At 33.5% G+C, this 20,253-nt stretch overlaps 1 protein-coding gene across 3 annotated transcripts in view; it reads left to right on the plus strand.

Moving 5' to 3' along the window:
* Positions 1-20,253, plus strand: part of LOC124367243 (regulator of G-protein signaling 7) — a 539,841-nt gene that overhangs the window by 424,061 nt on the left and 95,527 nt on the right. For all 3 annotated transcript variants that reach the window (XM_046823935.1, XM_046823932.1, XM_046823933.1), the window contains one exon: positions 16,083-16,179. In XM_046823935.1, the coding sequence (XP_046679891.1) occupies positions 16,083-16,179 (97 nt within the window). The remainder of the gene's footprint in view (positions 1-16,082; positions 16,180-20,253) is intronic.

Below are 20,253 nucleotides of genomic sequence, written 5' to 3' on the forward strand. Positions count from 1 at the left end.
CGAATACCTAATTAAAAACCAATTAAACTTTTTTAATTCGAATCGACAAGCTGTAACGTTTGAATTAACAATTAATTACTCGTTCATTTACCTTTATATCACATTTAGTTGAACATTTATGTGAATAGTGAAAATTGCTCTTAATGTTCCATAGCTTTAGTAAATTATAGGTTATCCCCGTTGTTTTTCGGCAAACAGAAGTACAGTTCCATACATAATCTCTATTTCCTCACTTTACGCTGTTTTTATATTAAAAGTAATTTTCAATGAATGTATTTAAATACTCTTATTACAATTCTCATTCTCAATTGTTAAAATATTCCGTAACAGCAATTTGGAGATGCCATTATGTTCCTGTGTACACCCCAAAACTAATATGTTTCCAAATCGAACAACCCTTCGGAAGAAAGGGCTGGAAAAAACTACATTTCTGTCTGTCTATCTGTCTGACACTTCGCAAGAAATCGCGATAACGAACAATCCAATTCACAATTTTTTTTAATGAAGTCTCATTCGATATAGGCAACATCGATTTCTATTATTTTTCACTCCTTAGGATTTAGATGACTATTGGCGTACTGTTTTGCATTGGACTTATAGTTCACCACGATAATAATCTCAGAATAAATCAATTTGTATATACACTGAGTACAATAATATAACATTTTAACATGTGACATAATAATACATGTAGCCTAACTATCCGTAAGATATCATTTTTTGTGGACTATTAATTTTGCATGAAGCCTCATTTCTACATAGGCAACATCAAGTTCAATCATTGTTCATGTCACTCCTAAGGATTTAGCCGAATATTAGCGTACACTTTTGCATTGGACTTATGGTTCAATCTCAGAATAGATCAATTTGTAAACAAACTGAGTACAATATATGACATTTTAACATGTGACATATGTAGCTTAGCTATCCGTAAGATATCTTTTTTGTGGACTTTTAATTTTGCATGAAGTCTCATTTCTACGTAGGCCTCCCTAAACTGATTTAATGTTTTTGGGAGTGCCGATAGCCGAGTGGTCCAAGACGTTAGACTTTGAGTCTGAGTTAGAGATAGCGCAGGTTCGAATCCTGTCTGTGACCGTAGCACTTTTTATCAGTACAATCGATCTTGTACTGTATCGACTCTCCCCCTTATCGTGTTTGATAAGATCCTCGCACAGGCCAGTGGCCCATGAGGACGGGCAGAATAAAGCTTAAAAGGAGATTGGCTTCTCCTTATTTTTTTATATTGATGCAGTAGGCCTTTAACGCAATTTCCCATTTTCTTTCGGGAGAATTAAGAAAGTTCTACTCTGCATGTCTGCAGGAAATCTCAATATTGAATGAGCTACAGACTTGTAATGTTGCTTGCAACTTAAGCGATGCCCGTTACGGGACACGTTACGTGGCCACTCCTCCGTTATATTAGAGAAATCAAAAATATAACTAAGACAAAAACAGCGTAAAGCTCAGTAATTTATTAATCTCCGGAGCTCAATTCGTGAATTACACGCCCCATTTTAGTACGCAATTTCGTGTTTCCTACAACATAAGTCTTAAAAGTGAATACACGATGAGAGGTTTGACATAAAAAGTAATGAAACTCTTCGCAATGTCCTGGATCCAGTCATAACAGAGGCGAGCTCTGGCAGATTTGTGGGACACTCGCAAGTTCCATGGTCTCCATCTTGAAATTACTGATCATGAAAATAAATGTTTTCTTGCGCATGAAAATCATGTTCTTGAAACATTTTACAAATAGTTTGTTTTTATTTTCCATATTGTTGTAGTCCTGAACTGCGAATAGACAATTAACATTAGCACACACCTTCGTTCGTCAAACAGTATTCATACCACTATCATAGTTTCAATTTCTAGTGAGTCATCTTCTGGCGCCAACAAAAAGTCTTTTTGCCGTCTTCTAGCGGCGGCGATTTTGTGTCGTGTTATCGTGATGGCTGATCAAGTTTTGTGGGTTTCGTTATTGATTTATTTTTTCGTTCTTTGTCATTTGTGCTGAGTTTGTAAATTTTAAACTATGACGACTCCAGATGGATAATCCTCGATTTTTATGCCTATCGACCCCAGAAGGTGACTCACTAGAAGTTGAAACTATAGCAGCGTTATTATATACTATTATATACTATTGTTTGAACTGTTTAACGAAGCTATGTGTTAATATTAAAAAGTATGTATTTTATGATTTGATGCGCGGATTTTTTAGGCATGCACGTGTAATGTGGTGTTGATATTATTACAATATGTGTTTGTGTATTTTGTCTATGAAGGTATGAATCATTAAGTACAGGTTCTGCCTTAACAGTGAAATAATGCAATTACACCATTAAACTCATAAGACCAGGTTCTAAGAAAATTATATACTTTTGAATTCATGCATAACCGCGTTCAGTAATCGTATTGCATGTTTTGTACCACAATGTCATTTTCTAGCATATTTAAAATTTGGCGTCTACATTAAAAATTTTACTGTATTGGCTTTGAGTAACTTTCATTTTCTCAATTTAAACTATATTTTAATTTTAAGATCCTTGATTTTAGTACAGGTATTCCGTTAAGAAATGTATTGTTTTCAATTTGTAATGACTAATGTTGTGTATTCTCTCCTGTAATTAAGAATACAGATGAAGATGTTCAGGGAAACGAAACGTTTAGTGACCCCATTTAGTAGATATGCTATTCTGTGATTCTGTAGGAGATCGTGCCGATCCTTAATGGAAGTTCATTAATTGAGGCCCAGAACCTTGACATTCCGTACAGTTGTACTAAACAATTTCTTGGAATACATTAAGTAAATGGTAGTAAAAGCTAGGAAAGACATCTTGGCAGCATGTTCCATCTCGTCGCTCTTTGCCATATTTCAAATGCCACTTGGAGGAATCCTAATACCAATGTTTATTCAAGATGAACAATATAAAGTTAGTTTTATAAAAGTTGACATTTTTATTCATAACTCTCAACTATTCATACATTTTATCTCTTAACACTTATTAATTTTTATAAATTCCTATTAATATATTCCCTTTAGTTACTTACATAATTTGGAAAACCTTTAATTAGTTTCTGTATTCACCCCGCAACCTGTTATTTTAGAAAGAAATATGTACATTTAAAGACATTCTTAAACTTGAAATTATATTAAGAGTGAGTAATATTTAAAGTATTAAAATATAATTTAACCTTGCCACATTATATACTGGCTTAATAAAACATACGTGGACTGCCAGATTTTACTTAAGCAATATTTTTAACAACATAGTGCGGTAATGGAACACATATACACCATATGTTTTATAACGGCAAATACCTCTAACGTGGCTAAAAAGAACTAAACTGCATTTACAAATACAAGAAAATTAAAATCTTACACAAACGTTTTGGATTTCTTTTGAAGTAAAATACTTTTTAAGTTCAGTAGGTAGCTCACTGTCTACTATGGGACACCAAGTAAGATTAGTTTTTGGATGACTCTAAGAAGGGAATTTCGGAGTAATTAAAAGAGAATCCTCTTAAGCCGCAAGATCAAATCAGACACAGTTCCGGAAAGGGGAGTTGGCGTGATCATGTCAGCTGACAGCTCACGCACCCCCCCCCCCCCAACACCATCACCCGCTCAGCAGCGCCAGCAACCTCCTTCAACCCAACAATTACATTGAATATTACATAGTGTAATTAATTACAATTTCCTCTGATACAACTGGTTTTTATGGACGTTACAGATATTATTATGGGCCTGAGATTCGTCAGAATTAATGTGCTGGTCGAATATGAAAAATTTAAAAGTTTTTATAAAACTACTAAAAATATAGCTAAAATGTATATTATCCAGAGACAAGGTAATCTACTTATAAAAGTGGAAATTTAATTAATAACTATCACAACAGTTTACAGTGCGTCAGAGGGAAGCTGTATAAACTACGTCAATGATACAAGGTTGATACATGTACTCGGACGTTACACAGTTAGCTGTTTTTCTTTACACAGTTTTTCTTTTCATCTGAAATGACGTTACACAGTCATTTCAGATGAAAAGAAACACTTGTGCGAAGTTGTTTTCCAAACATGAAGGATCAAAATTAATTAATTTATCCTAACCAAATATGTGTACGTGAAATTTTCTGTAACGGGATTAAAACAGCCATTTGGAGTACCTAACTAATATATATTTAATGAATTATAAGAATTTTTAAAATTTAATGAAAAATCAATTTTAATATAAAAAAACAATCAAATATAAATAATCTTTTCGAGAGGAAGCAAAATAAACAAAAATTACTGTGTAAAATACCATAAATGAATGTAAAAAATTAAAAAAATTGAATCTCATAATCTTTTATTATTTCATTGTATAATTCTGTTCCAAACGGATAAAAATTCTAATTCGAGTAATGCAATTTTGTGTAATAAAATTCAGCAATACAGTTTTGTATTAAAATCTTGTGTAGGCGAAGCGGGGGCTCAGATACACCAGCCACCATTGGGCTATTTTGGTGCTGGCTGCTCTAGAAGAAGGTAATTTTTTGAAACCCCTATTATGTTGTGGGCTCTTACAACATACTTTCTAAAATATGTAAATTTTGTGTACATTAAAAGTAACTTGATATGTAAGGAATGAGAAATGCAATGTTTAATTTTCAGGTTATTTTATGATATTGTTCAATTAGGATTTCATTAATCGTAAATGATCTTGCGCAGTTCCCGGGTGCCAGGACGAAATACAAAGAATGAGTAAGGTTGGGATAGTGGCCGTCAACTGTTGAAATACTAAGACGAGCGACAACGAGTAGTATCCTAGTCATGCCACCTTGTCCCAGCTTCCTCCAGTCAAAGCGGGTACTCCCTCAAATTTGAGAAAAGTTTTGGATTTGTACGAGCTGATATGGCACCTTCAAAACATTTCTAATAACATCTCAGTATTTTTTTAACATCTTTATCTCATTTTTACGAATATTTTATTAATGGTAGGCGGTGAAAGATGATAAGCAAGAAGGTGAAATGATAGAAATGACAATATATGAAAGGTATACGTTTTCCCCCAACAATATCCATAATTTTGACCGTCACATGTTGTGCATGTGAAGCCCATACTTAACATGCTATTCGCTATTAATATGCGAAACCCACGTAGCATTTAGTAAAGTCCTTCTGCATATTAAAGTTCATGTTGTTGCGATGGAGGGTTCAAAATAGATTCCATTAAAAAGTCGTAATTACAGCTAAAAGCGTAACTCATAATGATGAACATTTTCATTAAATGTTTATTTAGCAGTGGGTGATATATTTTTGACACGTAATTTCATTTTATAAAAATGAACTCAATTATAATAAATATGAAACATCTAACAAATTCTCACAAAGTTACTCTTAAATCTATTACAATTTTTATATTTGTACAACTTTTAACACTATTAGCTGACGATATTAATAACTATTAATTTCCCAACAATGTTTAGTTTTTAAACTTAAAATCTCTTATTGTACTTGTTAGGGAACAGGACACTATAAAATTTAGGAACAAACATATCAAGTTAAATAGCAATAAATATAAAGTCAAATTGGCTCATTGGCTGAGCGTTAGTGAAGCCTATTATTCGAAGCCTATCTGCCTGTCTTTCGACACGATATTTTGGATACAAAATTACTTGAAATTTATTATGAAGCTCTATGTACAGTAAGCAACATTTAATTCTATGATGATGCACATGATTCCATGGGTGATTGATTGTTGGTGAACTCTTTTACTCTAATCATATGGTTAGCCATCATGGCTCATGGCTATAGTAATAGATACATATTTCATGGCTGAATATTTATTACTCCACGTTTAGTATTTATCCGTATCCATTAGCCAAAAGGCTTTACTTCTCCCCCGTAATAAGTAATTCGGCCACCATCAGGTCAACAATGAAAATTTAGGCCTCTATTGAGAGTATACCGGCTTCACTACCTTTTACAGAGTGAACCTCATATAAAAGTATATTTCCTTATATGCCCGTTAAAAAATTTGAAGATTCAGCTTTTCATTTTGATATTGTTTCAGTTTTATATAGTCTATTAAAATATTGGACATATTGACGCGCAGCCTAGCGTCAGACCTTAGAACTAACTGAAATAATCCCGGACCACAACAGTTTCGATGATTACTGCCCTGTGTAACTAATACAATCCAATATATTACAGGCAAAAATTATTCTTTTTAATAACTTCAATAGGCACACCCAATACGAAGATTAATTTTGGTTTGATTGGAAACTGTTAATAATAAATTGTAGTTAATGTATAAATTTCTTGAACCATGTAACTGTATACATTTACATCAAAAATTATCTTCAGAATTTTTATTTATATTACTATTTAATTTCAAACCAGCTCACCACACAATCAAACTAGGTATTATTTAATCCCCGAGATAACATTGCTTAGAAATTCCGAGTTTCTGAAATGATGTAATTCACAGATTAAGTCTTACAAAAAGGGCGCGACCAGTAGAAAAGACGGGAAATTGAATCTAAGATGCGAGTAGAGGCGGCCTACACTAAAAGCACAAGCTTAGAAAAGATCCCTCCGGGCTTGAAACGGAACATTCCAAAGAAAATTGTCTGCGAACTACACAGCACCATGTTAAGCTCGCGGCGGCCGACAACTGTTGATGCAAACGTTTCTCTCCTTCCCTTTTATTTAATTCTTTACTCACAAAACTGTTTAAATTTACCGCCGATCTTATTGTCCACTTTGGCTTCCTCATTACACTTCATAAAATCCATTTGACACAAATAAGATCTAATGTTACAAAAATACTTCACGATTCATTCTAAATTGTTAGTACTATTTAATTCTTTGTTTAAAGTTTGTTATTGACGGTGGAAGATAAGACAGGATTACAGGATTTCGGACTTATAGGATTTAAATAAATAAATAGGCCATCGTTATAGGTTACAAAAGGTATAACACAACGTTTCGAGAGTTGGAATCTATCCTCTTTGTCAGGTTGGGGAGTAAATACTTTATAATAGTAAATATAAAAATAAAGGACATATGGAAGAAAAGAACGGGATTTATTTTTTCCTGTCTTTACAAATTATCCACGTACAAAGAAACGATTTTTTAAATTGCGTTTTTGTGTGTTTGTTCCGTTACCTTCTCCACACAAAATTTTTACAAAAAGTGGCAAGCTTTTAACACATAGTATTCTAGGAGTCTGAGCTAATTTTCATTGTATAAGCACAAACTGGTTATCTGAAATCGATAGAGCAATTTTTCCTGAGAAATTCAATCGTGTCAAAACTATAATTTCATGTCTAAAACCTTTTGATGTGCTCCCAATTCGACCTCCACAAAAGCTAGCTCGGCTGACGATCTAGTTTCTCTTAAATTTCTGTATTGATTCCATGAAAACTCAAATTATGTGCTTATACACGGCTTGTAGACAGTAATTGTGGTCGCAGACATGCATCATACAATAGTCTTGTCTACACATGTAGCAGTTATGACTATTATTAAAATTTAACAGTATATTAAAGTCACCCAAACAATCGCCCAACAACTTTTTCGGTTACTTAGCTATGGCGGGAAGGGTCGATTCCATGTGAATGTTTAGGTCAGCTTCAGTTCGAAACGATGGAAATGGTTCATTTTGAGCTTTTTCGTCGCCCACTCATTTTGGATCTCTTCAGACGAACTTGACTCGAGATTCCAGGATTCAGGTCTGTGAAAGAGTCATATTCCAGAAGCTGCAATAATACGAAGGTGAACCGGAGCTGAAATTGACATTTTAAGATACCTTTTGTAAGGGCAAAAATACAAAAATATTTTCCCTTTTACTCTTCTATACTCTCTTTTATACTTTTATATGAAAGATGACCAAAGGTTATATAATGTTTTTTATTACAAAAATGAAAAATTAGTGTTAATACACATAGTTGGTTCAGTGCAATTATTGAGTTAAGCTTTATTCACCTTCCATATACTGCAGCGCCTGAAATCTGAAGAATATATATTTAATTTTTTTTACTTTTTTTAACCGTATTACGTTAGGCCCCACTCATATGCATACTGCAAAACATTTGTATTTCCATCAATAGTTTCAATGGTCATCAATAGCCAATGGCGTAGTGTAGCGGGTACGGCGGTTATCGCGAGATAACCGGATCAAGCAACGTCGAGCGTGGCTGCTGCTTGGATGGGTGATCGCTGAGCGATCGATCCTTGCCTTGCAAGCAGCCCGCCTGCCCGGCCATTGGTGGTGGTTCGGAACCTTCACCTTTAATTAACAAAACTTCTTCGAACTCGTCATTATTTAATCTAAAATAGGTCTTGAACCTGTGGTCATCGGCAACTTGATATCGCGTATTAAATGGTGGTACTCACCAAACTCTTCTCGTTTTTTGTTTATTGGGTGAACCCATTTAGATCTATTTGTATGACTGTACAACAGTACTTCGTCACTACTGCTACTTTCACAATCAAGCCACGGTACGTCTTCACAAAACCCATCACTACACCACGGCACGTCAGAAGACATCATCTCTTTGTCGAAGACTGACGTTTGTAAGAGTAGACGGGGGAAATGACACATCTACTACAAATATGTCCACATGCAGTGTGAAATGGCACGTCCACGGCGTCCATGGACATCCAAGGACATCCATGGACGCTGTGGATTGCAGTGTGAAAAGGCCTTTATAAGCCGTTGGTTCCCCAGGATTAGTGTTAGAGAGGGCTTCTTAGCCCTAACTTCGCCTGGTAAAATAAGACATTCTTTACTTTTTTACTTTACTTTTAGTTTCTTGTGTCTTATTACAAAATTGCTGAAAATTCCTACTTTAACTATTATAACCCTCGTGTGGTAATCATATTTAATAATTTTTTTTCTGAAAAGTCACTTTATCTTTTTTTTATTTAACTGACCCAAATCCTGATTTCATCATCTTATATTGAGACTTGAAACTCACCTTTCATTGATGAGACGTCTGTAAAACACTTCACTGAAAAACCGCACATCAAAAGACGGCAATGCTGGTTGTTACAGCACCTGGGACTCATTAAAATACATGTCGAGAGGAAGAGATATTACCTATTCTAGACGTTATCGCATTGCTTTAAAACGTCTCCGCTCCTGAAATATTAATGAAGCTTCATTAACATGAAATAGTGTAATCCCTTTCCCGACTTCGAACGAATTTTCCGTCAATCCTGAAAACTGGCATTAAGTTTTAAAGAATAATTTAAAACACATTTGTACGTACAAACGTTTTTATCTTTTCATTCACTTCAATTTCACACACTATTTCGGATGAAAACACTGGAAAAAGAACTCTCATTGCTTACAACAAATTCTGTTATTACGACTTTTCGGTAGCTCATAAGTTTTCCAAATGGCCGCCGTATAAATATTTGAGAAATGGACGACAACATAACAACAACACTACCGTTATAACTATTTACTTTCTAAATTATTACACGATTACTAGCAGTTGCCCGCGGCTTCGCACGCAATTTCCTGTTGAAAAACCGGACAATTTATGAACGTATTCTTTTTCTATAGCATAATAAACAGTCTAGAGATAATCGATAGTCACTCAAAGCTATCCAATCTCCTGATCCATTTTAGATTTAAGTTTAAAGAACAGTGTTTTGGGATCCTGAAGTGGTAAAGTGAAACAGTTTTTATAAGATTCGTATTTCCCTCCAACATTCCATAGTAAGTTATTGAAGTTCTCCAATGATTTCAATAACAATAACAGTTTGCCTCTTTTTCTCAAAGACGAAAGTGTATCGTACAACTAAAAAGTAGCTGCGGTTAATATGAATCTGTTCTGGTCGTTTAAACTCACTCCCGGTCTAATCTATTTACGGTTCCACAATTGAATTAAGCTGTTGCACTAACCAAAAAAATGGTCTCATGTGTAGGTTTTGGAATCCAATTTAGATTAATTTTTGGTGCTTAAGTGATTTTGATATTTTCACCGATTAATAAATATGTATAAGGGTATATGCTTCTAGTATAAGGGCAAAGAGTGAGTGTGTTATCCCCATTTACTTTTCTTCAATGCAGTAAAAATGCCATTCATAATGTCAAAGGAGCTAACCAAATTCGATTACCTTATGTGCAAACAATTCACGGCTTTGTACAATGAGGTGGTTTTTATAACAGCGTTTAATAGTATTTTCATTGCATTAGATAGGTTATTGATCATTGGTGCAATCTAAATTTAAAATTAGATAATAACTTCTTCTATGCAATCTGCATTACACTACTGATCAAGCACTTTACTTTAAAACTATTAATGATAGTTTTTCTAAATTTTAAATGTAAACAAATATTTCTGCCTCTTTGATGAACTTTCAGCTGAACTGTTATTAACAGCATTAACAGCTGTTAAGTATCAGTTCACTTTGTATTACGTGTCGTAGCGCAGTCTGCCGGATCGAAGGTAAAATATTCCAAAATCAACAACAATTTATAAATAAAACATTAATTAAATAAACGATTTTAATTGGACAGAGTTGTAAATCTAAACCATTTTCGAATCCCCTTCAACACACACACAAAATTTCGGCAAAATCGGTTCAGTCGTTTAAGAGGAGTTCAGTGACATACACACGTACAAAAGAAATATATATATATATATAAAGATATTAACATGCCAACATGGTAGTATTTAAAATTAGTTGGGAGCCAATCCATTCAAACTGTAGAATGGCGACATTTTATTTTTACTTGCAAAACAGAGATTCTTAAAATGTTACAATGTAGACAACGTAATTGAATTACAAAAATTGCGAGTGTTCACAATCAATTTTTACCCAGCTTACGACCCAATATAAACAAATATAATGTGCATTAAAAGCCCTCCGTTCTTATAAATCTCTTTAACGTACATTATTCTAACATTACCTCTAAATATATACGATATTTCGTAATGATAGAAAGATCTTTTAAATTGTTAGAGATTGTTAACTATCGAACTTTATTTTAAATAGCTGTAATAGTAACAACACCTTTCTACGAACTATCCCTAAAAACTATTAATTTGATTTCAAGATGACAACTAAGTACGAAATCTCAGCTCTTATCAATTTGGTTTGCAGGGATTTAAAATTATATATATTTTGTGTGTTTTAGAATTTAATTTGTTTATTTTTAATTAGCAAAATATGTTCGAGAACCGTGTTTCTTATTCCTTATCGGCGTATCTCGGACAAAGATGAGACACCCTTAAGGATCCCTAACTGCCAACCCTTGACACCATTAAAAGGCACTTAGAGCTACGTAACGGCTATCTGTGTGACATACTTGAGGGGGTGCTGAAGTATCCCCTACGGCCAGATATGAGAAGAAGGGGTTGAGATGGGGTCGTAATGTGAGCAATACAATATTACTTCAGCATCCACTAGCTTGGAACAAAAAGTTGTGTTTGTCTACAACAAGTGCACTACTCGCTCTGACACTCTGTGATGACAATTCCCTGACCTGCTAATTTGATGCTAACTGGTTCAACAATAATGTCACCTTTTTCTGTCTTTCCGTTACAGGTAAAGAATGGATTAGATGCTTAAAATACCGATAAACTTGTAAATTACCACAAAAATGTTAATTCTAGTCTTTACGGAAAGTAGTTCAGCTTTCTTATAGAATATTTCATACTTATTGTAATTTAACTATTAAAAAAAATGTTTAGTCCAAGTATCGCGCCCTGCGGTATACCATACAATAGTCTACATTAATGCACATCTACATGTGGTATGAACTGCAGTATTATAGGATAGCTTTAAGGTTGTAAACGCTAAATAAATAAAATCCATTGCTTAAATGTAGTGTTTTTATTTTTATCTTGCGTAATATACAATATTAAATGGCTGAGTGTTAGTAAAGCCTCTCATTCGAGAGTTGGGAAATTCATTTCTATGTGTGTGTCTGCGATATAATAAAAACGAACTGCCCTATAGACTTGAAATTTAGCAAGAAGCTTAATTTTTATTCGTAGGCTATATAGGTGACACTAAGCCACTCATAAGATTTGGCTGAGCGTTAGGGAACATTTCTACTATGATTGACCTACGGGGTAACCAAAATCACAGGCTTAATAAATTTGTAAATATACTGACTACAATCATATGATATTTTAACATGTGGCATGTTAAAACATGTAGCTTACCTGACGGACATCTCAGAGAAAGATTTAATATATAGACTTTAAAGTTTTCAAGTTAAAACCTCTTTCTCCTGTATAGACAAGAATGAGTTCTATGATAGTGCATAACCATCCATTGGAGATTGGCACATTTTTTATATGCGGAGAATATAAAAAATACTTTTCTGTATGGTAGGCTGTCTGTACGAAAGTCTGTCCGCAGGTCATCTCAAGAATAAAATGAGCCATACACATTTTGTATTGAAACTCAACCTAATTACCCAACACGTGGTGTGGTTTACTCCTACCTTGTTATTGAGGGAGGAAACTGTTCGAACAGGATGTAATGGGGGAGGGGTAAAATGTTGAGCAATTTTGTGTTGTGTAATCTTTAGTTTATATGTAACGTAAAACACTGTTTTAAAAATTCTAACACTTAAGTAAAGTGTTTTAACTCGTATACTTTACAGGAATTCATAAATCTATTTACCTGTAGATTATGGTTAAGCATACGTGTATTAAATGTTTTCCTGTAGTAAACGTAACATTTTTCTCTAGTTTCTAAGTCATTGTTTATTGCAGACAAAAAAAGTAAAGTAAAAAGTCTTATTTTAACAGATGACGTCAGAAGCCCTCTTTAATTAAAAACTTAACCTGGAGACCAAAGCCGCCAGGCAGGCGGACTGCTTGCAAGGACAGGATCGCTCAGCGGTCGGTCACTCATCCAAGCAGCAGCCACGCTCGACGTTGCTTGATTTGGTTATCTCGCGATAACCGCCGTACCCGCTACACTGCTCTATGGGTATATTTATATTGTTAAGCATCCATAGTCGTCAAAATAAACATCATAAAATAAAGATCCAAAGAACGTGATTAACTAGGTATACATGTTCTACAAGTAATTAGCCGTAGTTCAGTAGCCAAGGTTCAGTTCATTTTTGGAGCTAAACGGACTATAGGGGCGGATCCCAGGGTAACCACCTACTACTGTAGACGTATTTTAGTTTATGTATTTTAACATAAATTGATACGAAAGTTTTACAGTATTTGGTAAATTTTAACCAAAGGATAGGTTTTCTACACCGTTTGAGACAAGAGGGCGAAAACCCCCCAGGCCAAAACAGTTTTGCACAACTACTGCACACACCTTGCTGTTTGAAGTATTTTAACAAAATTGATACGAATATTCTATATAATTAATGTTATATGTATATATTATATATATATATATAAAACATTACATAACATTCTATAAAATAACGGCAAGTATTAACCGAGGACGGCAGTTCAGCGTTTTTTTTTAATATATTCCATATATATACTGGAATTTAAATATTTAAAAAAAATTAGTCCTAGTACCGCGCCCTGCGGTATACCATATTTCCTTCAGTATCAATACACAAATTAGATTATTAAATTGTGTTTGGTTGAATGTCTAATCGTTTATTAAATTAAAGGACCTAATATGTGATTTAAACCAATTTCGATTTACTGGATAAAGATATCCTGAACAATCGTGACTAAATGTGAAGGCCGACACAAATGTTGATACGTCATAAGTGTTAATTGTCCCACCAGTGAGACCGGGCCTAAGTTAACCTCTTACAACCGTGCTAATCAGTGACCAGTTAGGAGCGGCTGAACCAACAATAAATCAGTTGTCAGCAGCCTGTAAGCCACCGCGGTTGCCATGGCAACCTCTGTTAAATTGAATCATCCAGCAGATTCAGCGGGAAATATTTGGACCCGTCACCCGCGTCGACCTCACTCTGGAAATCTGGTAAAGTACTCTTTGATCTATCTGAAACCCTCTGGGTTTCCTTTTAAAGCCGTTTTGAAAAAGAACATGGACTATTAATTTATGTTGAATTTAAAAACGTTAATTATGTATTACAACATCCTGTATGACGTCATTATTATTTAATAAATAATCAGTGGCATTATTGATTTTTATCATATTTAAGTCAATTATGATTCTGTTGTCACTTTCATTTTTTCTATTGATCTTGTTTCTTGCCTAGATTTTTAATAGTATTATTTTTTCAAACAATAATAAATACCATTAAAGTGGAAAGTAAAATATAGACGTATCATAGGGTACTCAGTAAAAAGTGTTTAGGCTGATGGGGTTAAAACGTAAAATCTCAAATTAATATGTTTATGTTTTGTTCACATTTTTTATTACACAGTGAATAATCTGTAGAGGTTTAGTTTGTTTGTTGTCCTAACTTATAAAAGTTAATAATAGTGTATGACTATTGTTTCGGAATTTGAACGTAAACTGTAAACTGTTCTTCACTGAGAAACCCCTATTTCCTTACTTTAGAGCATTTGAATATTCAAAAATCTTATTCTTACTTTGATTAACTATTTTAGGATGTACTGTAATTGCTGCAAACTAAAAAACTAGAAAGAACTTCAAATATTTAATTGAGACATGATCACGGACACGTACATTAGTATAAAGCTGGAAAAATAATCCACCTTAATTAATCAAATTTATAATGAAAAAGAGATTACACTAATTGCATTACTAATTGTTTTGCCATCTTGATTTCCTGCTGTCAATAAAATTTTAAATTAATAAAAAGTAATTTAGAATAATAAAACTTATAGTAATAATTTGTTTCCTTTACTTATACCTTACGATTTTAGCATCGGCATCGCGTCCCTTACTTACTGTAAATTCAAATTAATAAAGGAATAATATTATAGATTTAATATAGATTTAAATTATTTAAATTAAACTGATTACTTCATTATTTCTCTATAATACAAAGTGATCAGATAAAGTATGATATAATAAGTAAGGAAAATATTTTCCAATGTTTAATAATTTAAAATCGATTTAAAGTAGTTATTCGAAGTAACTGAAATCGATATCAAGAAAGTAATTTAACAACCGATACCAAATCGATGTCAAGTATTCGTGCTAAAATTTCAAGGTTTACAGTCAGAAGAATTATAATCTAGGAGCCGAGAACTAACTTGAAATGTGTAAAAACACAACCTGGTTTTTCTTGAAATTGTTAAAGGAATTGTTGATAAGAAAGAAAGCAATTGTCAGTCATGCAAGTTTTTGATAGGGGTAAAAATTGAAGCGTATCAAAATCTTTAAAAGTGCAAATCAGTAGTTCTTCTTGTATTGTGTTATCTCTAGTACACAATCTATCGTCAGATACAATCTATCGTCAGATAAATAATACATATATCACCGCCAGACAAAACTATGTTACAGTTCCCAATGTAAAGCTCTATATATGGGTCTATACCTAACGCCGATTTAAGATTTTTTACATGCCTGACGGTTGAGTTTCAATGAGTGAAGCTAAGAAACATATTACCTCATAAAATTATCATTTCATAATTTGTAACCCTTTTGATACCTTATCATTTCGACCTCTACCTAAACTAGCACAGCTGAGAATCGATTTCAGAGGAAACTTCTCTAACTACTTCAAGAAAAACGAAGTTTCCTTATACAATGCTGGATTCCTATACTATTAATATTGTTATAATAGTAAGCATTGCAATAGTAAGTTCCAAGCATATAGGCCTAGTCGAAATCTTACAATAACTATTCTGGATATTGGTATAAATCAAAGTCACAGAAGTATCATAATGGTTACCACTAGAAAACCGATTTCGAGGAAGAATCGTAATAATTTGCATTATAAAACATATGTTTGGTGGTTGGTTCTAGTTTTAAACGTTCGTGTTCAGTGATCCTACAAATTTTAAGATAAGGATGGTTTCAATTATTCAATAGAAATAAGATCCATTTCTGGATAGGTGTTCAATGAGCAACCCTCTCCTTTCAAGCTTACTGTTGGTAGTAAGCTTGAACCCATTTTGTAAGTTACCTTTGACCCATCACGTCATTTATAGTTAACGATACTCTCTTCTTTACTTCACACAACTTGTTTGTTGCAGATGGAGGGGCTGGTACGGGAAATGCAGGATCCAGAGTCCGGGGTTCCGGTCCGCAGCCAGAAGCTCTTCCTTACCTCAATTCCCTCCGCATTCATGGGTGAGTAACCTTAGGGAATCTTCCATACATTTTGGTGGAATCTTATCTTAAAATCTTCCCAAATAGTTATCATTGGTTGGATAACGAACAAGACAGTACTCTACAACAAAATGTCCATTGAGTAGCTAATTCCTGTACTCAAAAGGGTCCATTCAAACTCTTTTACGGAACTAAAGTAATTGGAGGAACTTTGTTATTGTGTTAACTTAGTGTAGTGTATGCTTTATAAATGGATTATTCAGCCAATGTTTGTATAAACCCAACAGGTCGTAAATTGTTACACAATTTTCACTCATTCCTATGGTTACACCAATAAATGCATTCTTTAGTCAATGTTTGTGTGAACTCAACAGGTCGTAAATTGTTACACAATTTTCACTCATTCCTATGGTTTACACCAATAAATGCATTCTTTAGTCAATGTTTGTGTGAACTCAACAGGTCGTAAATTGTTATACAGTTTTTTAATCGTTTCTTTGCTTCCACCAATAAATGGGTTCTCCAATCAATGTTTGTATGAACACCACAGGTCGTAAATTGTTACACAGTTTTTAATCGTTTCGATGGTTCCATCAATAAACGGATTCTCCAGTCAATGTTTGTATGAACCCATCAGTTCGTAAATTGTTACACAGTTGCTAATCGTTTAGATGGTTCCACCAATAAACGGATTCTCTAGTCAATGTTTGTATGAACCCATCAGGTCGTAAATTGTTACACAGTTGCTAATCGTTTAGATGGTTCCACCAATAAACGGATTCTCTAGTCAATGTTTGTATGAACCCATCAGTTCGTAAATTGTTACACTGTTGCTAATCGTTTAGATGGTTCCATCAATAAATGGATTCTCCAGTCAATGTTTTTATGAACCCATCAGTTCGTAAATTGTTACACAGTTGCTAATCGTTTAGATGGTTCCATCAATAAATGGATTCTCCAGTCAATGTTTGTATGAACCCATCAGTTCGTAAATTGTTATACAGTTTTTAATCGTTTAGATGGTTCCATCAATAAATGGGATTCTCCAGTCAATGTTTGTATGAACCCATCAGTTCGTAAATTGTTCACACAGTTGCTAATCGTTTAGATGGTTCCATCAATAAATGGATTCTCCAGTCAATGTTTTTATGAACCCATCAGTTCGTAAATTGTTACACAGTTGCTAATCGTTTAGATGGTTCCACCAATAAACGGATTCTCTAGTCAATGTTTTTATGAACCCATCAGTTCGTAAATTGTTACACAGTTTTAATCGCTTAGATGGTTCCATCAATAAATGGATTCTCCAGTCAATGTTTTTATGAACCCATCAGTTCGTAAATTGTCACACAGTTGCTAATCGTTTAGATGGTTCCATCAATAAATGGATTCTCCAGTCAATGTATGAACCCATCAGTTAGTTACACAGTTTTAATCGCTTAGATGGTTCCATCAATAAATGGATTCTCCAGTCAATGTTTAATATCAGTTCGTAAATTGTTACACAGTTGCTAATCGTTTAGTTATCGTGTAGATGGTTCCACCAATAAACGGATTCTCTAGTCAATGTTTGTATGAACCCAAGAGGTCGTAAATTATTACACAGTTTTAATCGTTTAGATGGTTCCACCAATAAACGGATTCTCCAGTCAATGTTTGTATGAACCCATCAGTTCGTAAATTGTTACACAGTTGCTAATCGTTTAGATGGTTCCATCAATAAATGGATTCTCCAGTCAATGTTTTTATGAACCCATCAGTTCGTAAATTGTTACACAGTTGCTAATCGTTTAGATGGTTCCATCAATAAATGGATTCTTCAGTCAATGTTTTTATGAACCCATCAGTTCGTAAATTATTACACACAGTTTTAATTCGTTTAGATGGTTCCATCAATAAATGGATTCTCCAGTCAATGTTTTTATGAACCCATCAGTTCGTAAATTGTTACACAGTTGCTAATCGTTTAGATGGTTCCATCAATAAATGAATTCTTCAGTCAATGTTTGTATGAACCCAAGAGGTCGTAAATTACCCATCAAAAAATCGATTGCATCCTCTTAATTTGAACAATAATAACCATTACAATCCAATTATTTTTATGTTATGACTAATGGATCCATTTTACGTGGTTTTGAAAATATTGTTTAGAAATTAATTGCTCTAATTAAATTGCAACATTTCCAAACATTTTTGATGCGTTCAGTAATATTGGCCTGTCTCGTCCGAAAGCATATAGAATTTGGAATATCGTGACTTGTTGATCCTTATTAAGTTTAAAAAATCCCTGAGTTTGAATAAGTCTAAAATGTTTTTAGACTACTTTATTGTGATTTGAAAAGCCACTCATCAGCAAACAATTTCAGTGTACATTTTTTAAACTCAAGGACTGTACCAATCAAAACTCTAATAGTTCCTTTAAAGGACATTATAAGCAGGTGATGCACAAAACTGATGTTATCGCCACTGTAGACGAGGGTTTCCACGTCCACAGTTTCCGCTTACGAGGCATCTAGTTTCTGATTCTAATTCTTACGATAGATCACAGTATGGACTTATCACATACTATTTTATTTCAAAAGTTTAATTTTATATAATTGTATTTGTTAGGTTGTAAGTATTGCAACTAACAACCTTTGCTGTAATTAGAATATATTGCTTGAAATTTGTATCGTGCTGTAATGAAAGCATTAGCATGAAACGCGATTGAAATATTCACACACCATGATATTAATGTAACTATTGCAACAGTGAACATGTGCATCATGTTGAAGTGATAGTATTAGTATGAAACCCAAATTGAAATATTCACACACCATGATATTAATGTTAGTATTACAACTAACCACCATTGCAATATTGTGATGAATATATTGCGTGAAAATATGCATCATGCTTTAATGAAAGCGTTAGCACGAAACCCAGATTGAAATATTCGCACACCATGATATTAATGTTAATGTTGCAACCAACCAAGATTGAATCATGATGAAACTCAAATTGAAATATTCGCACACCATGATATTAATGTAACTATTGCAACAGTGAACATGTGCATCATGTTGAAGTGATAGCATTAGTATGAAACCCAAATTGAAATATTCACACACCATGATATTAATGTTAGTATTACAACTAACCACCATTGCAATATTGTGATGAATATATTGCGTGAAAATATGCATCATGCTTTAATGAAAGCGTTAGCACGAAACCCAGATTGAAATATTCGCACACCATGATATTAATGTTAATGTTGCAACCAACCAAGATTGGAATCATGATGAAACTCAAATTGAAATATTCGCACACCATGATATTAATTAGAACTACGTGTTCCAGTAACAAACCAGGTATAATTGTGTTTCATTTGTGCAGTTGGTATTAATTTGAATTGATTGTTTAAAATAATAACATGTATTCCTATATAACCTAAATATTTGGAAGTACCTTACCGTACTTAGTAAATAAAGTAAAGAAGTAAATAAATACACCTTGTCCCACAAAGAGGCTTGTTATACTTAAGTGTCCATGCTATGCTCATTTACTAGCTGACCATTTTGTAACTTTACTCGTTTTTTAAACTATAACAACAAGAACGGTGTTGAGAAATTTACAATTATCTCGTTTGTTTTGGAATGGTGAGCATTGTCGAAAAGGTACTTATGCGAATACCGAAGGTATTTTTAAAGAGCTTACGTGTCAGTTCTGTATCATTGTTACCATGTGTTACTGTGGATTCAGTTCAAATAAATTGGTTTTATGATCAACTTGTTTTATTTTTTCAAACGGAAATTGCAACATACATTATACAAAATTGTATATGCAAATATACAAACTAGTAAATACTACAGCATTTATAAACAAAATAAACTATACTATAACAATAACAACATCGTAGAAAATAGTTTCGTTATATAGTGATCAATGTTAAGTAGATAACTAAACATTAATTGATGGAATACAATGGGCTACGATTATCACAACTAACTATGGTTATATAACGAATGTTAACAATGTCATGCAAATAACAAAGTTTCATATACTATGCTAAAATAAGATAATGACAGACAAAGTAACTGAGATAGTTATATA

The sequence above is a fragment of the Homalodisca vitripennis genome, chromosome 8 (genome assembly GCF_021130785.1).
Source record: "Homalodisca vitripennis isolate AUS2020 chromosome 8, UT_GWSS_2.1, whole genome shotgun sequence".
In the NCBI taxonomy this organism is placed as follows: Eukaryota; Metazoa; Arthropoda; class Insecta; order Hemiptera; family Cicadellidae; genus Homalodisca; species Homalodisca vitripennis.